This window comes from Astatotilapia calliptera, chromosome 17, assembly GCF_964374335.1.
Source record: "Astatotilapia calliptera chromosome 17, fAstCal68.1, whole genome shotgun sequence".
In the NCBI taxonomy this organism is placed as follows: Eukaryota; Metazoa; Chordata; class Actinopteri; order Cichliformes; family Cichlidae; genus Astatotilapia; species Astatotilapia calliptera.
The window spans coordinates 14,351,385-14,364,039 of record NC_137438.1 but is presented as its reverse complement, the minus strand read 5'-3'; the positions used below and the strand labels follow the sequence as shown (position 1 = coordinate 14,364,039).

Below are 12,655 nucleotides of genomic sequence, written 5' to 3'. Positions count from 1 at the left end.
AACAACTGAAGCTTAAAATGAAGTACCAAAAAGTGAATCTCCTCTAATGGATAGTTGAGGCTGGTTCCAAAAGGAAATCAGTCCTCATGGACTCACATGTTAAAATTCCTGAATACGGTGTCAGTTGAACAGGCCTAGACACTAGTCAGAAAATGCCTGGAAATCACCGGTCACTGGGGTAAAATGGTTGATGCGTGGTTGGTGGAGTTTGCATAGTTGTGAAGCTGTATGTGTATCAGCACACTGTATGTCCAACTCTTTTAGTAAAGACAGATGATGAAAGGTTTTATTGATTGCATTTATTTATTTATGACATCTATTTTACTGAATATCAGAAGTAGTAATAGTAAAAAATAGAAAAAGGTCACAAGTTCAACCAGGACTCCCAAGCAGCCAGTCAAGCACAGTTTTCCACTGTGATATTATTCCCAACATCTTTTCGTCTCTTAGGTTGCTCACAGAAACATCTTTGTCAAGAATAAAATCATTGTTTCATTTTCAGGTGTGAAATTTAAATACCAGAAGATAAAAAAAATAAATCTAAATATATAAAGAAATCCAGCCAACATCCAAATCTGATGCCAAAATAACAGCAGCATATAACATAAGCTTTTAAAATAGAGCTGGTTAGATGGTATTCTTAATGAACCGTACTGAATCATCACTACTGTCTACTTTGAAGGGTTTTTCATCAGCAAAACTCATTTACTTTCACTATACAAGTTGTAAATAAAATTTAAAGTAATTACAAACATCAGCAGTAAACTGTAAAACTATTTTTACAGTGCAATATGTAATTTATGCCCAACACATGCTGCAAGCCAGTAATTATTTTCTTCAGATTATAGTGCAAATTACTTAGAAAGCAATGTCAGTTTATCCTCTACTTCATGCCATATTAGAAAATTATTGTCGCTATAATTTTTTTCCAGCACCCAAGCACCACACACACACATTTAAGATATTTGCATGTTAACAAAAGAAAAAAAAAAACAATGCAGCAAAAAGAAATTACACAAATAGCAAAACGTCCAGTGTGCTCAAGTTCCATCAGCGATAGAGGCACATAGTGGTGCTTTGGTACAGGTACATGTAGGCATCACAGAAGAGACGCTTTGCTACACCTTTCATATCTCGAGGTGCCTGGTTGGCCAGCTCGGAGGGGGACATTTCCAGGTATTCACCAACCTCGGGGCAGGGCTGCACCTCTGGAATGTTGTAGCCATCCATCTCTCCTGAACGCAATACACACAAGTGAGCCAAAATGCACTCAGAGCTAACTTGTGTATGCATATTAAATATCCCGCTTACCCTGTCTGTCTGCCATGCTGTCGAAGAAGATCCAGTCCTCAGTGTTTGGTCCATATTTGACGAAGGACACATAGTGGCTTGTCTCGATGCAGAGCACAGCGAACAGCTCCATTTTGTCTCTGATCATAGTGTGAGGGTTTTTACGTCCAACATAACCCTTTGGGATTTCCAGGGATGCTGGTTTATGGCTGCGACGCTGAGGATGGGAGTGCACCTGAAAACACATACACACTATTAGACCTGTAAATAGTCACTATTTTATATCTATGTAGCCACTGTTAAATTTCACATTAGTAACTTTAGTTCATTGTCTATAAATGATCCCTAAACCAAAGGAGATATTTGAGACAACTCTATAATGTTGTAAATAAAGATCCTATAATAGTATAGACACAATCCCTACAATCAATCACCGATGAGCAAGCATTTGGTGACAACATGAGGGAAATAAAGTTTTTTGTTAAAACAGGAAGAGACCTCCACCAGAACCAGGGTGAATGATGGAAGGAATGAGAAGAGAGAAAAGAGGAGCACAGAGAGACTACCAACACGAAACAGGACAAAACACATCTCCCCAAACAGCTTTAGCCTAGCTAAAGTATGACATTATTAGCTATCTCTGCGTCCAAATGCTCCTTTAGTTCCCAAAACCAAACAAGCACTGGGGCACCATTAAAAGTTTAAAGCCTCAGATTCTTTCAATTCCAATGAAATACCCAGTGGGACATTTTCCTAGGCTGGAGGATCAGGGGAAAGAGAAGACAGAAAAGAGAAACACTGGAGAGGCCACTAACAACAACTGGGAAAAAAAAAATACGCATTACAGGTCCCAAAGCACATCAGCCCTGTGCAAAAATGTAGCATGAGGGCTAAATTGGTCTCAATAAAAATATATGTTGATGGTTTATTGGCAGAGACAAATTAGACCATCTGGGAAGAAGAAGAAGACGGCGAAAATGGATAAAACATGAGCTGAAGCAGTGTTTTAAGAGAGACTGCAAAGCCTGAACCTTCTAATATATGCTGAAAAATTCAAAATTTTTGAAAGTGGTGTGTTTAGCGAAACTTCTAACAAATAAAAAATATATATAATTTTTTATTTATGAGTTTTGATTTGTATCAAATTTGATTCAAATAACATGTTTGCAATTTATTGCTTAAAAGTGTATTGTTAGATGTATTTAGGTTTTTCTGGCAAAAACTATGACACCGATGTTGCTGAAGTCACAAAAACTCATTTACCAAATATCATCCACTTGATGTTACAGAGCTAATTGAAAATACAACAAATAAATTCAATAATAAAATTGAAATTGAGAAATATTTTTCCTTGATCAGCTGCTTACAGCATTCGTTTACCACCATCCAGTTTGCTCTTCCTGAATGGAGTGCTAGCAGGTGCTCCAGAAGAGCTTTCTTGCACATTTTGCAGAGCATTGTGCTTTTTACTAAATCATCATCAGAGCCTCACACTCAGCTCTCACTGTTAAATATGTTTGGGCTTCAGTCATTGTAGTCATGGTGTTGCTATATCACAGATATTGTGATGTGACATTTTTATATCATGTAAAAATGTATGTATTCAACAACATGACAAGGCACAGCTCTAGTCACGCACTACTTAAGTGGATGACCTAGTTATCTGTGTACGTCCTTCATTTGCTATCTGTATGTATAAGAGGAAAGGAGGAAGACTTCACATACACTAGCCTACACTAGTTGATGTCTGACAAAAATTAATTTAAATATTTCATAAAATATTCAAATTTTCGCACAGTGTTTCATTTAGAGGCTTGATAGTATGCCACTGAACTGATATAGTGTTTCAGCAGTACTTACTAGGACCAACAGTTAAACAGCAGACGGTGAGCAGGTGATGTAATGCACCAAGAGCAGAGTTAATTAGCTGCTGTTCAATTCAGTGCACAAACTGATTCAGAAAGCAGCCAAGCATAGATTTTTATATATAGACAAGCAAAACAACACCATGTGTTGCAAAGCCAGATAAATACACAATATTATACACAATAATTATACAGTAATAATAAAAAAAATCTGAACAGGTAGCTAACAAATATCTCTCAAACCAACTGGGATTTCGGTCTAAAATTTGATGACCTATATTAAGTCAAAGTTCTAGTTTTAGTGCATGTTCAACACTGACAGACCACTTGTTTGCAGTACAGATCAGCCTTGATTGTGATTTAATTTGTTTCCTCTCTATATCTGAGTCCTACCTCCTAATAGCAGCTAAATCTGATGAAACTGTGGTGAGGTGGGAGGTTTCACATGGAGAAATGACGTCAATACATTCCCTCTACCGTGACAAATTAAGCCAAAGACAAACAAAATGATTCAGGTGTTAAAACAATGTGACAAACCTGTTTTGAACACTTCTCGCAGAAGACTTTGAATCCTGTCGGGCTGAAAAGGGGATCTTTAAAACAGTCGACGCACTCAACCTGTGCCAGGGTTCCACACAGCATGCACTGCTGGGGACCTGAAAAACACACCGTGCGTTGTATTCACTGTGTTAAATTTAGTCGCTGTGAGTTTGTATTCTTAATCTGACCTTCAGAGAGGAGGTCAGTGACATCCAGCTCCAGAGAGGGGATGATTTTGTCAAACATCTTGAATTTCTTCCCAAAGCGAGGCATCTGGAGGATGAGGCAGGACGGCACCTGGAGTGATGGTACGATGAAATAAGATGAAAGACCACACAGACTGAATACGCTCAAGTGATCAGATTCCAGGTGGTCTGCTCAGAAAGCTTCCCCACAGAGCCATCTACTGGAGAACCAACCATTACAAGTCTGTCTATTACATGTCTGTGAGAAAACAGCTAAATCATTTTTGGATTAATCTGTGGGGGGAAAAAAACAGTTTCCATTTTTTTGGTAACTGAAATATTATAATACAGGATTGTCCTATTCTGATAAATATCGTTATATTTTTAATTTGTTAAGCAATAAAACAAAAGTGAAAGTGGGACTTTAAAGTTTGTGCCTAACAATGAAGTGCTCTCACCTCTGCCAGCTTAAGACCTGCACTGTGGAAGGAATGTTCTAGTAGCTGCTGCACTGTTGGCAGAACTAGTCTGTGGTTCTGGTCCAGGAAAATCTGATAGCAGTAACTCTCCTGCACTTTACCTGCAGCTGATCTAAAATGGGAGAACACACAAGAATAGTCTGCATTCCAGGTATGAGTCTCAAAATGCATTATACTATACAGTACAGCAGGAGACAGTAATTTAGCTATAGTAAGTGTACAGTTTTAGCAGAGGATCCAGGGCGAGGATGTGGTGCATGATGACACTGAGGAACTCCTCTGGATCTGAAAGACAAAAGTAACATGAATACTTCAAACTCAACCACTTAAGACAAAACAAATGCCTTCCAGAAAAGCTTTCCCAAATAAGCAGACCCTTCTCATCTGTGGTGAATGATTGGCTGTAGCCATGTTTCTGCAGCTGCTGTCGTAGCTTCATGATGTGTCTTCCTTCCACAAAGCCGTTACTGCAAACGGCACACACAGAACTTTCATAACAGCAAAAATAAAATGCAATCCATGTGATGATTTGATCAAAACACAGACCTGCGGAGGGGGTTGACTATGTCATTGAGCAGTGTTCTCTGAATTGGGGCATCTTGAGGTGTTGTTGATTTGAACAACATGGAGTCCAACACGGAAGAGCAGGAAAACAAACTGAAAGCAAAGAAAGAAACTAAGTTAACATAAAGAACTGTACATTCCCTAACATTATGGATTTTTAAAAATATAATAAAAAGTCAGACTGGAATCCTTTCAGTATGCTTTGAAAATGCAGTTTTTTGCTATGTTAAATGCACAACTGGTTTCATCTCTGTACCCACACATTGAATGTACAGTACAGCATTCAATTGCAGTAGCTGGTATACCAACAATATAGTAGAAATGGAGACACCATCAAACAATTTCTAACCAGTAGAAGCAGGACAAGGCATCTGCACTGATGATGATGTCAACGCTAGCTAGCTAGTTAGCTAAAAGCCATTACAGGTAAATTCGTTTGTTGGGGAAGCTGTGCATTATTTAAAACTGTAAAACCACAGGATAATAATTTATTATGCTGACCTGAAGAGGGCAGCGTCCATGTAGCAAGAGTTACAGTGTCCTTGAATCCCCTTCATTCGTCCAGTCAGAAGCTGCTTAACCTGCTCTGTGCTCATAGGCGGAACAGTCTGCAACTCAGCTGTACAGTGGTCTGTTTGATCCACTAAATCAAAACATAAACAGCAAATATGTGGTTATGTATATAAACAGATAACAGATATAGATGTCCAAATGGCTGTTGTAAAGTGTATGCTACAGTCAGCTGTTGGACAAATGTGCAACTGGAGCACTGCATTTGATGCTGCTGCTAAAAATGCTTCAAAAATACAAACAGTAAACACTACTGATACTTTATATTAAAAAAAGACAAGTATAGAGAAAGACAAAATAGAAATGCATGTTTCAAGTAAGTAAAAGGAAACAAAGCTTAATTTTTGCAAATTAATTCTCCCTCTGCTGCCAGAAAAGTTCAAACTCAACCAAAATGTAGTTTGTTTTGTTTTGTTTTTTGCTGTTTTCAGTATAAAATAATCCTTTGTGAACAAGGGGTCACTCACGGCCAGTTGGATGTAAACTACATTGAAGAAAGCACCGGGACACTAATTACATCTACAGGAGCTCAGCTGTGGAGCTCCTGGCACAGTTTTTGTGCTGATGTTAATGCCAGAAGAACTTTGAAACAACAGAGCCACTTCATTGCTGTGGTTCCTAAACACATGCTCTTTGCAACAATAACACTTCTAGTAGATCATGGAACATCTGAGAGAGGAAGAAGTTCACAAACTTGCTGGAGTGGTGGCATCCTATTACAGTACTACACTCAAGTTCAGTGAGAGCTTTAGACCAACAAATTATTTCACAAATGTTTGGAAAAACGGACTGCGTGGCTAGGTGCTCGAGTCTTATATACCTGTGGCCTCTTGAATTCAAAGGATTAAGCTTAAGAGGTGTGGCCTAATACATTTTTCCATAGAGTGTAGGTTTGTCCATCCTGTACTAACCAGTGTCCTCAGGCTGCATTTTCTCATTGTGATTGGATGATGTGCTCTGAAAGCGTGAGTCAGGCCGGCATGAGCTCAGCTTCACAAACAGGGCTCTCTTCACAGGACATTTGAAATAACGCTGACCTTTAAAAGTACCATCACTCACTCCTTTGTTCTCATCCTGCAGATCAGAATACAGACTGATTATACCAATGTCTGAAATTTAACCCAACATTAAACGCAAACTAAAACATAAATATGCAAAACAGTTTTAAATGATGATGAGTAAAGACTTACCAGTTCCAAGCCAACCATAGTTTCACTTCGATCAGGCAGCTTGCCTATCCAGCGAATAATTCCATATGTGTTGCCTTCACCCAGAGTCACTTCTACCATAGAGTTCAAACTCAGACCCATATAGAGATAATCTGTATCAGCTTCTGGGGGTGTGTCGACATCCATGCTCTCTCCCTCTGCAATGAAAAATGTGTTTGGCTGAGGCATGATGCAAATGTAAAACAAACAAACAAATGTAAAAAGACCTCAAACCTGCAATCAGCTCTCCTTTGATAACCGCTTCTAATGGAACTCTAACTTCACCCCCCGTCTTCCCAGATTCATCTTTGTCCTGAAAACACCAACAGACAAAGGAAATATTACTGTCCTATACTCCACTACTACTGCTGAAGCAGTTTTAGAGAGTCTTAACAAAGTTTGGTTGTAACTGTAAACTCAAAGAAAAGCAGGAGCACGTAAATGACAGAATATCATCAGACAGGATAATTATCAGTGCACTGCTATTTTCAATTGGATTCAGATCCAGACTTTTACAGGACCATTCTGGGACAATGGCATGATTTAAATTACTCACTCCAGTGAGTTCTGAATCCCCATCTCCGATCAAACATTAAGCTATTATGAATCTAGCTATGACAATGTTAGCATTAGCATTTAGTAAACACTAGTCAGTCTGATGAATGTAACTTAAGACTGTGGTCTTTGTATTTGTGTTCTGCCACATGGATGTATTTTGTAGAGTGAATATCCTAAATGTGATTTTTTTTTTTATTAATCATTATAAAAATAAGGCATTATTTTATAAAAGTCATTTTCACACACAGAGCAGCTGTCAGTCGAGTGACCTGCACAGAATGTGAAGCTGGGTTTCAGCCAGTTAGACCCATTTTACAGCGAGATCTGTAAACAAAACAAAATCCACCAATCCAGTAGTACATCATACTGTATGGCACAACTGAAGCAGTAAAGTCATATACATGTAGCTCATGCTGGTTTATGTTCAGACACACAGCTGCTGATGCCAGGATGGAAAGGTAAATGCTTTAGCTCCTCTAAATTGTCAACAGAAATGTAATTAAGTGATTACTTTTACTAGATGAAATGATGATGCTGTAAATCTCAGGTGTGTTTCATAACAAAGAGTTTGCTTACAATTTAAACAGGTAATTATTTAGTCCCTATTATTTGTTATTATTTCTTTGAAAACATAAAAATCTGATTTTGTAGAATAAGCTTTGTGGATTTATGGCACAAAATTACATTTGATATGATTTTGGAATTAAAAAAAATGGAATATTACTTACCGTGGAAATCTGAACGAAACATTGTCCACCTATTTCCAGTAAATCCAGCACCATTCCATAGCGAAATTTATCATCGATGAAGCAAGTAACTCTGTCTCCCAACTCTAGCCTTTCTGACTGTAGGGATGGCTTATGGACAGGGGGTAATAAAGAGCTGACTCTGTTGAATGGGGTAAAAACGCCACAGTTTTTGTCACACTTGAAATATCTTTCACCCCCATAGGTCCCATCCCAGTAGCCCTTTCCTCTGTCTGGTCCCTGGAGAAAAAGAAGCAGAGCAGATTAAAACTGATGTCACACAAGACCTCAGTTAAATTTCTCTACCAGTTGTTCTGCTTTGCAAACTGCAATCATGCTGTGCAGTTGTGGAGTTGAATGGCTCCACCTGGCTTCAGCTTGTGAGGTTTTTACATTTATACGATTTCAATTAGTGTACTGTTTTACAAGACATTTTGAAACTTATTCAAAATAGTGACCTTACAAAGAAATTGATGCTTTTTCAAGCATGAAGCAGTGCACCCTTTCAACTTTGGATTGCTTGTGTTGTCTCCATACACCACTCCACAATGACAAAGCAAGTTAAAATACTCCCAAAACAAATTTGAGGGTATTTTAATGATTTATTCAAAAATAAATGGTTGAAGTATCATCTTTAGAGACATTTTTACAATACAGACATTTTTATGGTTCATACTGGCTCTGTCAGTTGTCCTTGATATGTTTCCACAACTTAAATTTGTCTGTGAGACAGGATTGTATCTGACAATCTCTGTGGCAATTTAAGTGCCCAAAAAGATGGCAACCCCCATTACTCACAGCTGGATACATTTCAAAATCTTTGTAGCTCTGCTTGACCAGCCAAGCTAAACCGGGACATCAATAATGTGGCAGCTCATCCAGCTCATGATCTATCACAATTCATCAGGTTATTGCCCATGAGATGACAATCGTGACCTTGACCCATAGTACGTTTGAGTTAACACCCATTAGGTGCTCAGGATCTTGATGCACATTGCCATGAAAACTTCTCCGGATCTGAATCCAAACGAGGTTCTCAGAAAATATATATATATATTTTAAATGACTGTGCATTCATGCTTTCTGAAGAACTGGGCTGAGCTTGAAAGAAAAATACAAGGGAGAGTTGAGGAAAATGTGCCAAGCTTGTAAGATTATTCTCAAAAGACTTACTCCTTTCAAAGGAACTTTAATCCAGTCCTGACCAATGGGTCTAAATATTTATGAATCTGGTAATGATTCAGTCTTATTTACTTATGTTTATAAATGTTCAAATCACTTCAAAAACCTGCTCTTGCCATTTAATTGTAGAGTAGTATGGTGTGTATATTAACAAACCCAGTTTGAAACACTACCACTTGTCTTTGCTTGGAGGCAGAAATCTCAAACCAAAATGAAACCTATAATATGTGTATATCTTCTGGATATGCCAGAAGGAGTAAGAAAAAAAACATCAAACCTGTAGTTCGATTCCAAAAAAGTATCCTGGTATGGGACAAGAAATAGATGCCTTTTTTAATGGTCCAATGTAGTGAATGATGCCTCTGAGCTTCTTCCCAGCTTCCTCCACAGTCACTTCAGTACCTATAGCAAGTTGCATTGCTGCTTGCAGATCATGTCGCTCTCTGAAACACCTCAGCCTCTCAGCTTCATCAGGCAGTGCCTGCAGCAGCTCAACTTCCTCTACACACAGCTGCTCCATGTCGTTGGCCTCCAAGTCATAGTCTATTCTAGAGTAGTTCATTAAACACATTCGTAGCTTTAATGGAGGGGGGGATTTTTTCATTTCTGAGATGTACTTATTTTCAGGCATGTAAACAATACTTCCAGCTTTTGCAAAACTGATCCTTTCTGGCTTTTTTGTTAAGATGAAGTACACATTTTCTGTTGATGCCATGTTGCCGAGCCAGGAGATGTAAAGGGGTACCTACTGTACAGAGACACACAGAAAACACACACAGCACAAATGTGTTGTTCAGACAGGTGTGAAAACAAAACAAAAAAACAATATACCTATTATCAATTTTGACACCAGCACTCAAGCTAGCTGGCTAACGAGCTACAATGTCAACTCTACAAATAAGCAGAGTTCAAACTGAAAACGGAGTCAACATTGTTTATAATTCTAAACCTTCAGACCGTCTGCATCAGTCTCTCCAGCGAGTATTTATTTATAAAGAAACCTCCGTTAGCTTTACCTTCAATTATTCAGCAACTTTAGAGATTGCTTTCCTTTCTGTCTTCTCTCTTCGTTTTACGTCCAATCAGCTGCCTTAACTTTCACTTCCTCTTTCATTTCATTTCGCAGCAGCGTCACTGGTACTTTGTTCATGACAGTTCATAGAAACATTTTTGGACCAGACGAATAAACTTTTGGCCCAAAACTACTTCCCCGAAGGGAATTCTAAACTTTATAAAGCGCAAATACAGAGACGCTTCCCGAAATGACGGTAATGTTTTCAAATCGGTTGTCAGCCAGCTGCGCATCAACGATAGCGAGGTTACGAAATGAAGCCCTTAGTACTGTCTTACAGACAGCTAACGGCTTTGTCAGTTGAATCTGACAATCCAGCCTCAAGAATGCTGACTGCATGTAGTACATGAAAATTGAAGCTTGGTTTTTTTTTATACATGTGTGCATATCAGATAAATTCTGGGCAATTAATTACCTTGTGGTGTGTGATCTGCCTTTGGAGCTTCCTTTTATTGTTGTTTGTTTTTGTAGCTGAAAGTCGGTTCATAGTTTGTTCAGTCATTGTGTTTGTTCTCACTGTGATTTCCATACAAGAATCAATACAGAAAAGTGGTCTCTTAGTTGTATTGTATTTAAAAATATCTTACAATTAACGTGTCTGAATAAGCCTGGTTAATCCAGGCACAGTAATGGGAGTCCTTTGCACGGAAAGTAGTTTCTGGAAAGGAGGCAGCTGGTTCTTCTTGCTCAAAGCACGCATCATGCATTGCCTTAACCAGGCAAAGTCATTTAGACATATGGCCTTACACATCTACATATACATGCAAAGAGAAACCACAGCCTTGATAAAGCTGAAGACATTTATCTTTGTTTATTGTGTTTTAGTAACATTTTAAGTCTCCAATAAAATTAACTCTGCTCACCACAACAGTAAATTAAATAAATAAATAAATAAATAAATAAGAAAATTCTACTCATTCTTACGGCCCACTTTGAGTTAAATGTCAAGCCTGTAAGTCAATACTGAGGATAAACATCGATGACTTTCTTCAGACTGTGATTGGCCAACATGAAATACGTCATTCTTAAGGGCGTCGCCATTTAATGACGAAAGGTTGTGGTCGTAAACATGGAGGAGAGAGAAGCACTTAAGAGACAAATTGACCTTTTACAAAGTAAGTCTCTCCCGGTAAATGTTGACAATTGTAGTTGTTACAGGCGGGTTAACAAAGGCTGTTTTGCACAACACGGCTGCTTGAAGCTTGTCGGTCGTACGCGTTTTGTTGAAGGATAACAGTTAGCGTTGTGCCACCTCTACGCAGTAACATACTTTTTAACGATATTCACGTGTCTTAACAGAGCCGTTAGTGTCCTTTGAAGAATGCTTCCTGTTTGCCTTTGGAAGCAAGTAAATGGCTGTTTATGTCGGTGTCAGCTCCCTGTAACAGCATAAAGGTTCAGTCCTGTTTATAGTCCCCCGCACTAGTGATGACAGCACAGCGCCATAACAAACCTGGTTTTAATTACTTAACTTTAAGGCATAGTCGTACATTTATTTACATAAAGTACTAAAATAGTTACCGGTATTAAAAATTTGCTAGATAGCATAGCGACAGAGCGGAAAACAAGTGTATAATCTTCCAGAAAAGCATAAAAAAACTCACTGCTACAGATTTTTCAAGTCTCTTACTCGAAGGAAGTAATGAGAGTTATTTGAAAGATGTTCTTTCCTTCCTGACACTGGTCAGTCTCCAGGATTTCCTATAGGGATCTGTAGAGTAAACTCAGCGAGTAAAGGATGGAGTATTATGAGCCTGTTCCGTTGTCAGTATGCTCTGACGCTGATTTGCATAGTGTTCCACTGTTATATTACAATTAACTGGGGAAGTAAACGGTCACCAGGACCTAAAATCTGAATGTTTCCAGTCATGTTTCCAGTCATCAGTCATATTTAGCTTAAATGAGTAAAAAGTGTTATGATATTTCCTTAAATCCTTAAATTACGTTTTGGGAAAAAAAAAAAGCCCAAAAGATTTCTTCTCCCTTAAAATAATTATACTAATATCACCGGCTCTGGTACTGTAGAAATTTCTGACTGGTTTCGATTCATGATATTTTAGGTATAGCACTCAAAATATCATGTTCCTTGTTCCTTTTGTATGCTTTCTTTGTGTTATGGTTACTATCTGACTACCTCTGTATTTGTATTTTGAGTTGATGATTAAGAGTGATAGATGGTCTCAGGACACAGTCAACCGCAGATAGACTGACAGACGTTGTTGTCAGTCCAGATTGGAGGGCATACATTTTAAGAATTCAGTGTGTGGAAATCCTGCCAGCTTAACCTGGAAAAGTGAAGTGATGTCATTGACTAAAGAAGATATATATTTTTCCCAGTTATTTTCTCTTAAATTCGTTTCATTTCGTTTTGTTTTTATTGACAAATTGGCTGTTTT

The 12,655-nt window shown here is 38.3% G+C and overlaps 2 protein-coding genes across 5 annotated transcripts in view; one reads left to right on the top strand and one right to left on the bottom strand.

Moving 5' to 3' along the window:
- Positions 1–284: 284 nt before the first annotated feature.
- On the bottom strand, positions 285–12,021 carry cyldl (cylindromatosis (turban tumor syndrome), like). Of its 3 annotated transcripts, XM_026147022.2 has the most exons (15): positions 10,204–10,485; positions 9,465–9,935; positions 7,988–8,245; positions 6,936–7,014; positions 6,684–6,859; positions 6,405–6,567; positions 5,425–5,566; positions 4,906–5,016; positions 4,735–4,826; positions 4,581–4,644; positions 4,339–4,471; positions 3,884–3,992; positions 3,693–3,811; positions 1,312–1,525; positions 285–1,235 (listed from the first exon to the last, which is right to left on the bottom strand). In XM_026147022.2, the coding sequence occupies exons 2-15, from the start codon at positions 9,900–9,902 to the stop codon at positions 1,051–1,053; spliced, it is 2,283 nt and encodes a 760-aa protein (XP_026002807.2). In that variant the 5' UTR covers positions 9,903–9,935; positions 10,204–10,485; the 3' UTR covers positions 285–1,050. The 3 variants fall into 3 exon arrangements, with proteins under 3 accessions (XP_026002807.2, XP_080147760.1, XP_080147759.1); XM_080291634.1 differs by lacking the exon at positions 10,204–10,485 and adding an exon at positions 11,890–12,021 and having other exon boundaries at positions 4,581–4,826; XM_080291633.1 differs by having other exon boundaries at positions 4,581–4,826.
- Positions 11,225–12,655, top strand: part of zc3h3 (zinc finger CCCH-type containing 3) — a 77,162-nt gene continuing 75,731 nt past the window's right edge. For both annotated transcript variants that reach the window (XM_026147021.2, XM_080291632.1), the window contains exon 1: positions 11,225–11,374. In XM_026147021.2, coding sequence (XP_026002806.1) covers positions 11,329–11,374 — 46 coding nt within the window. In that variant the 5' untranslated portion in view covers positions 11,225–11,328. The remainder of the gene's footprint in view (positions 11,375–12,655) is intronic.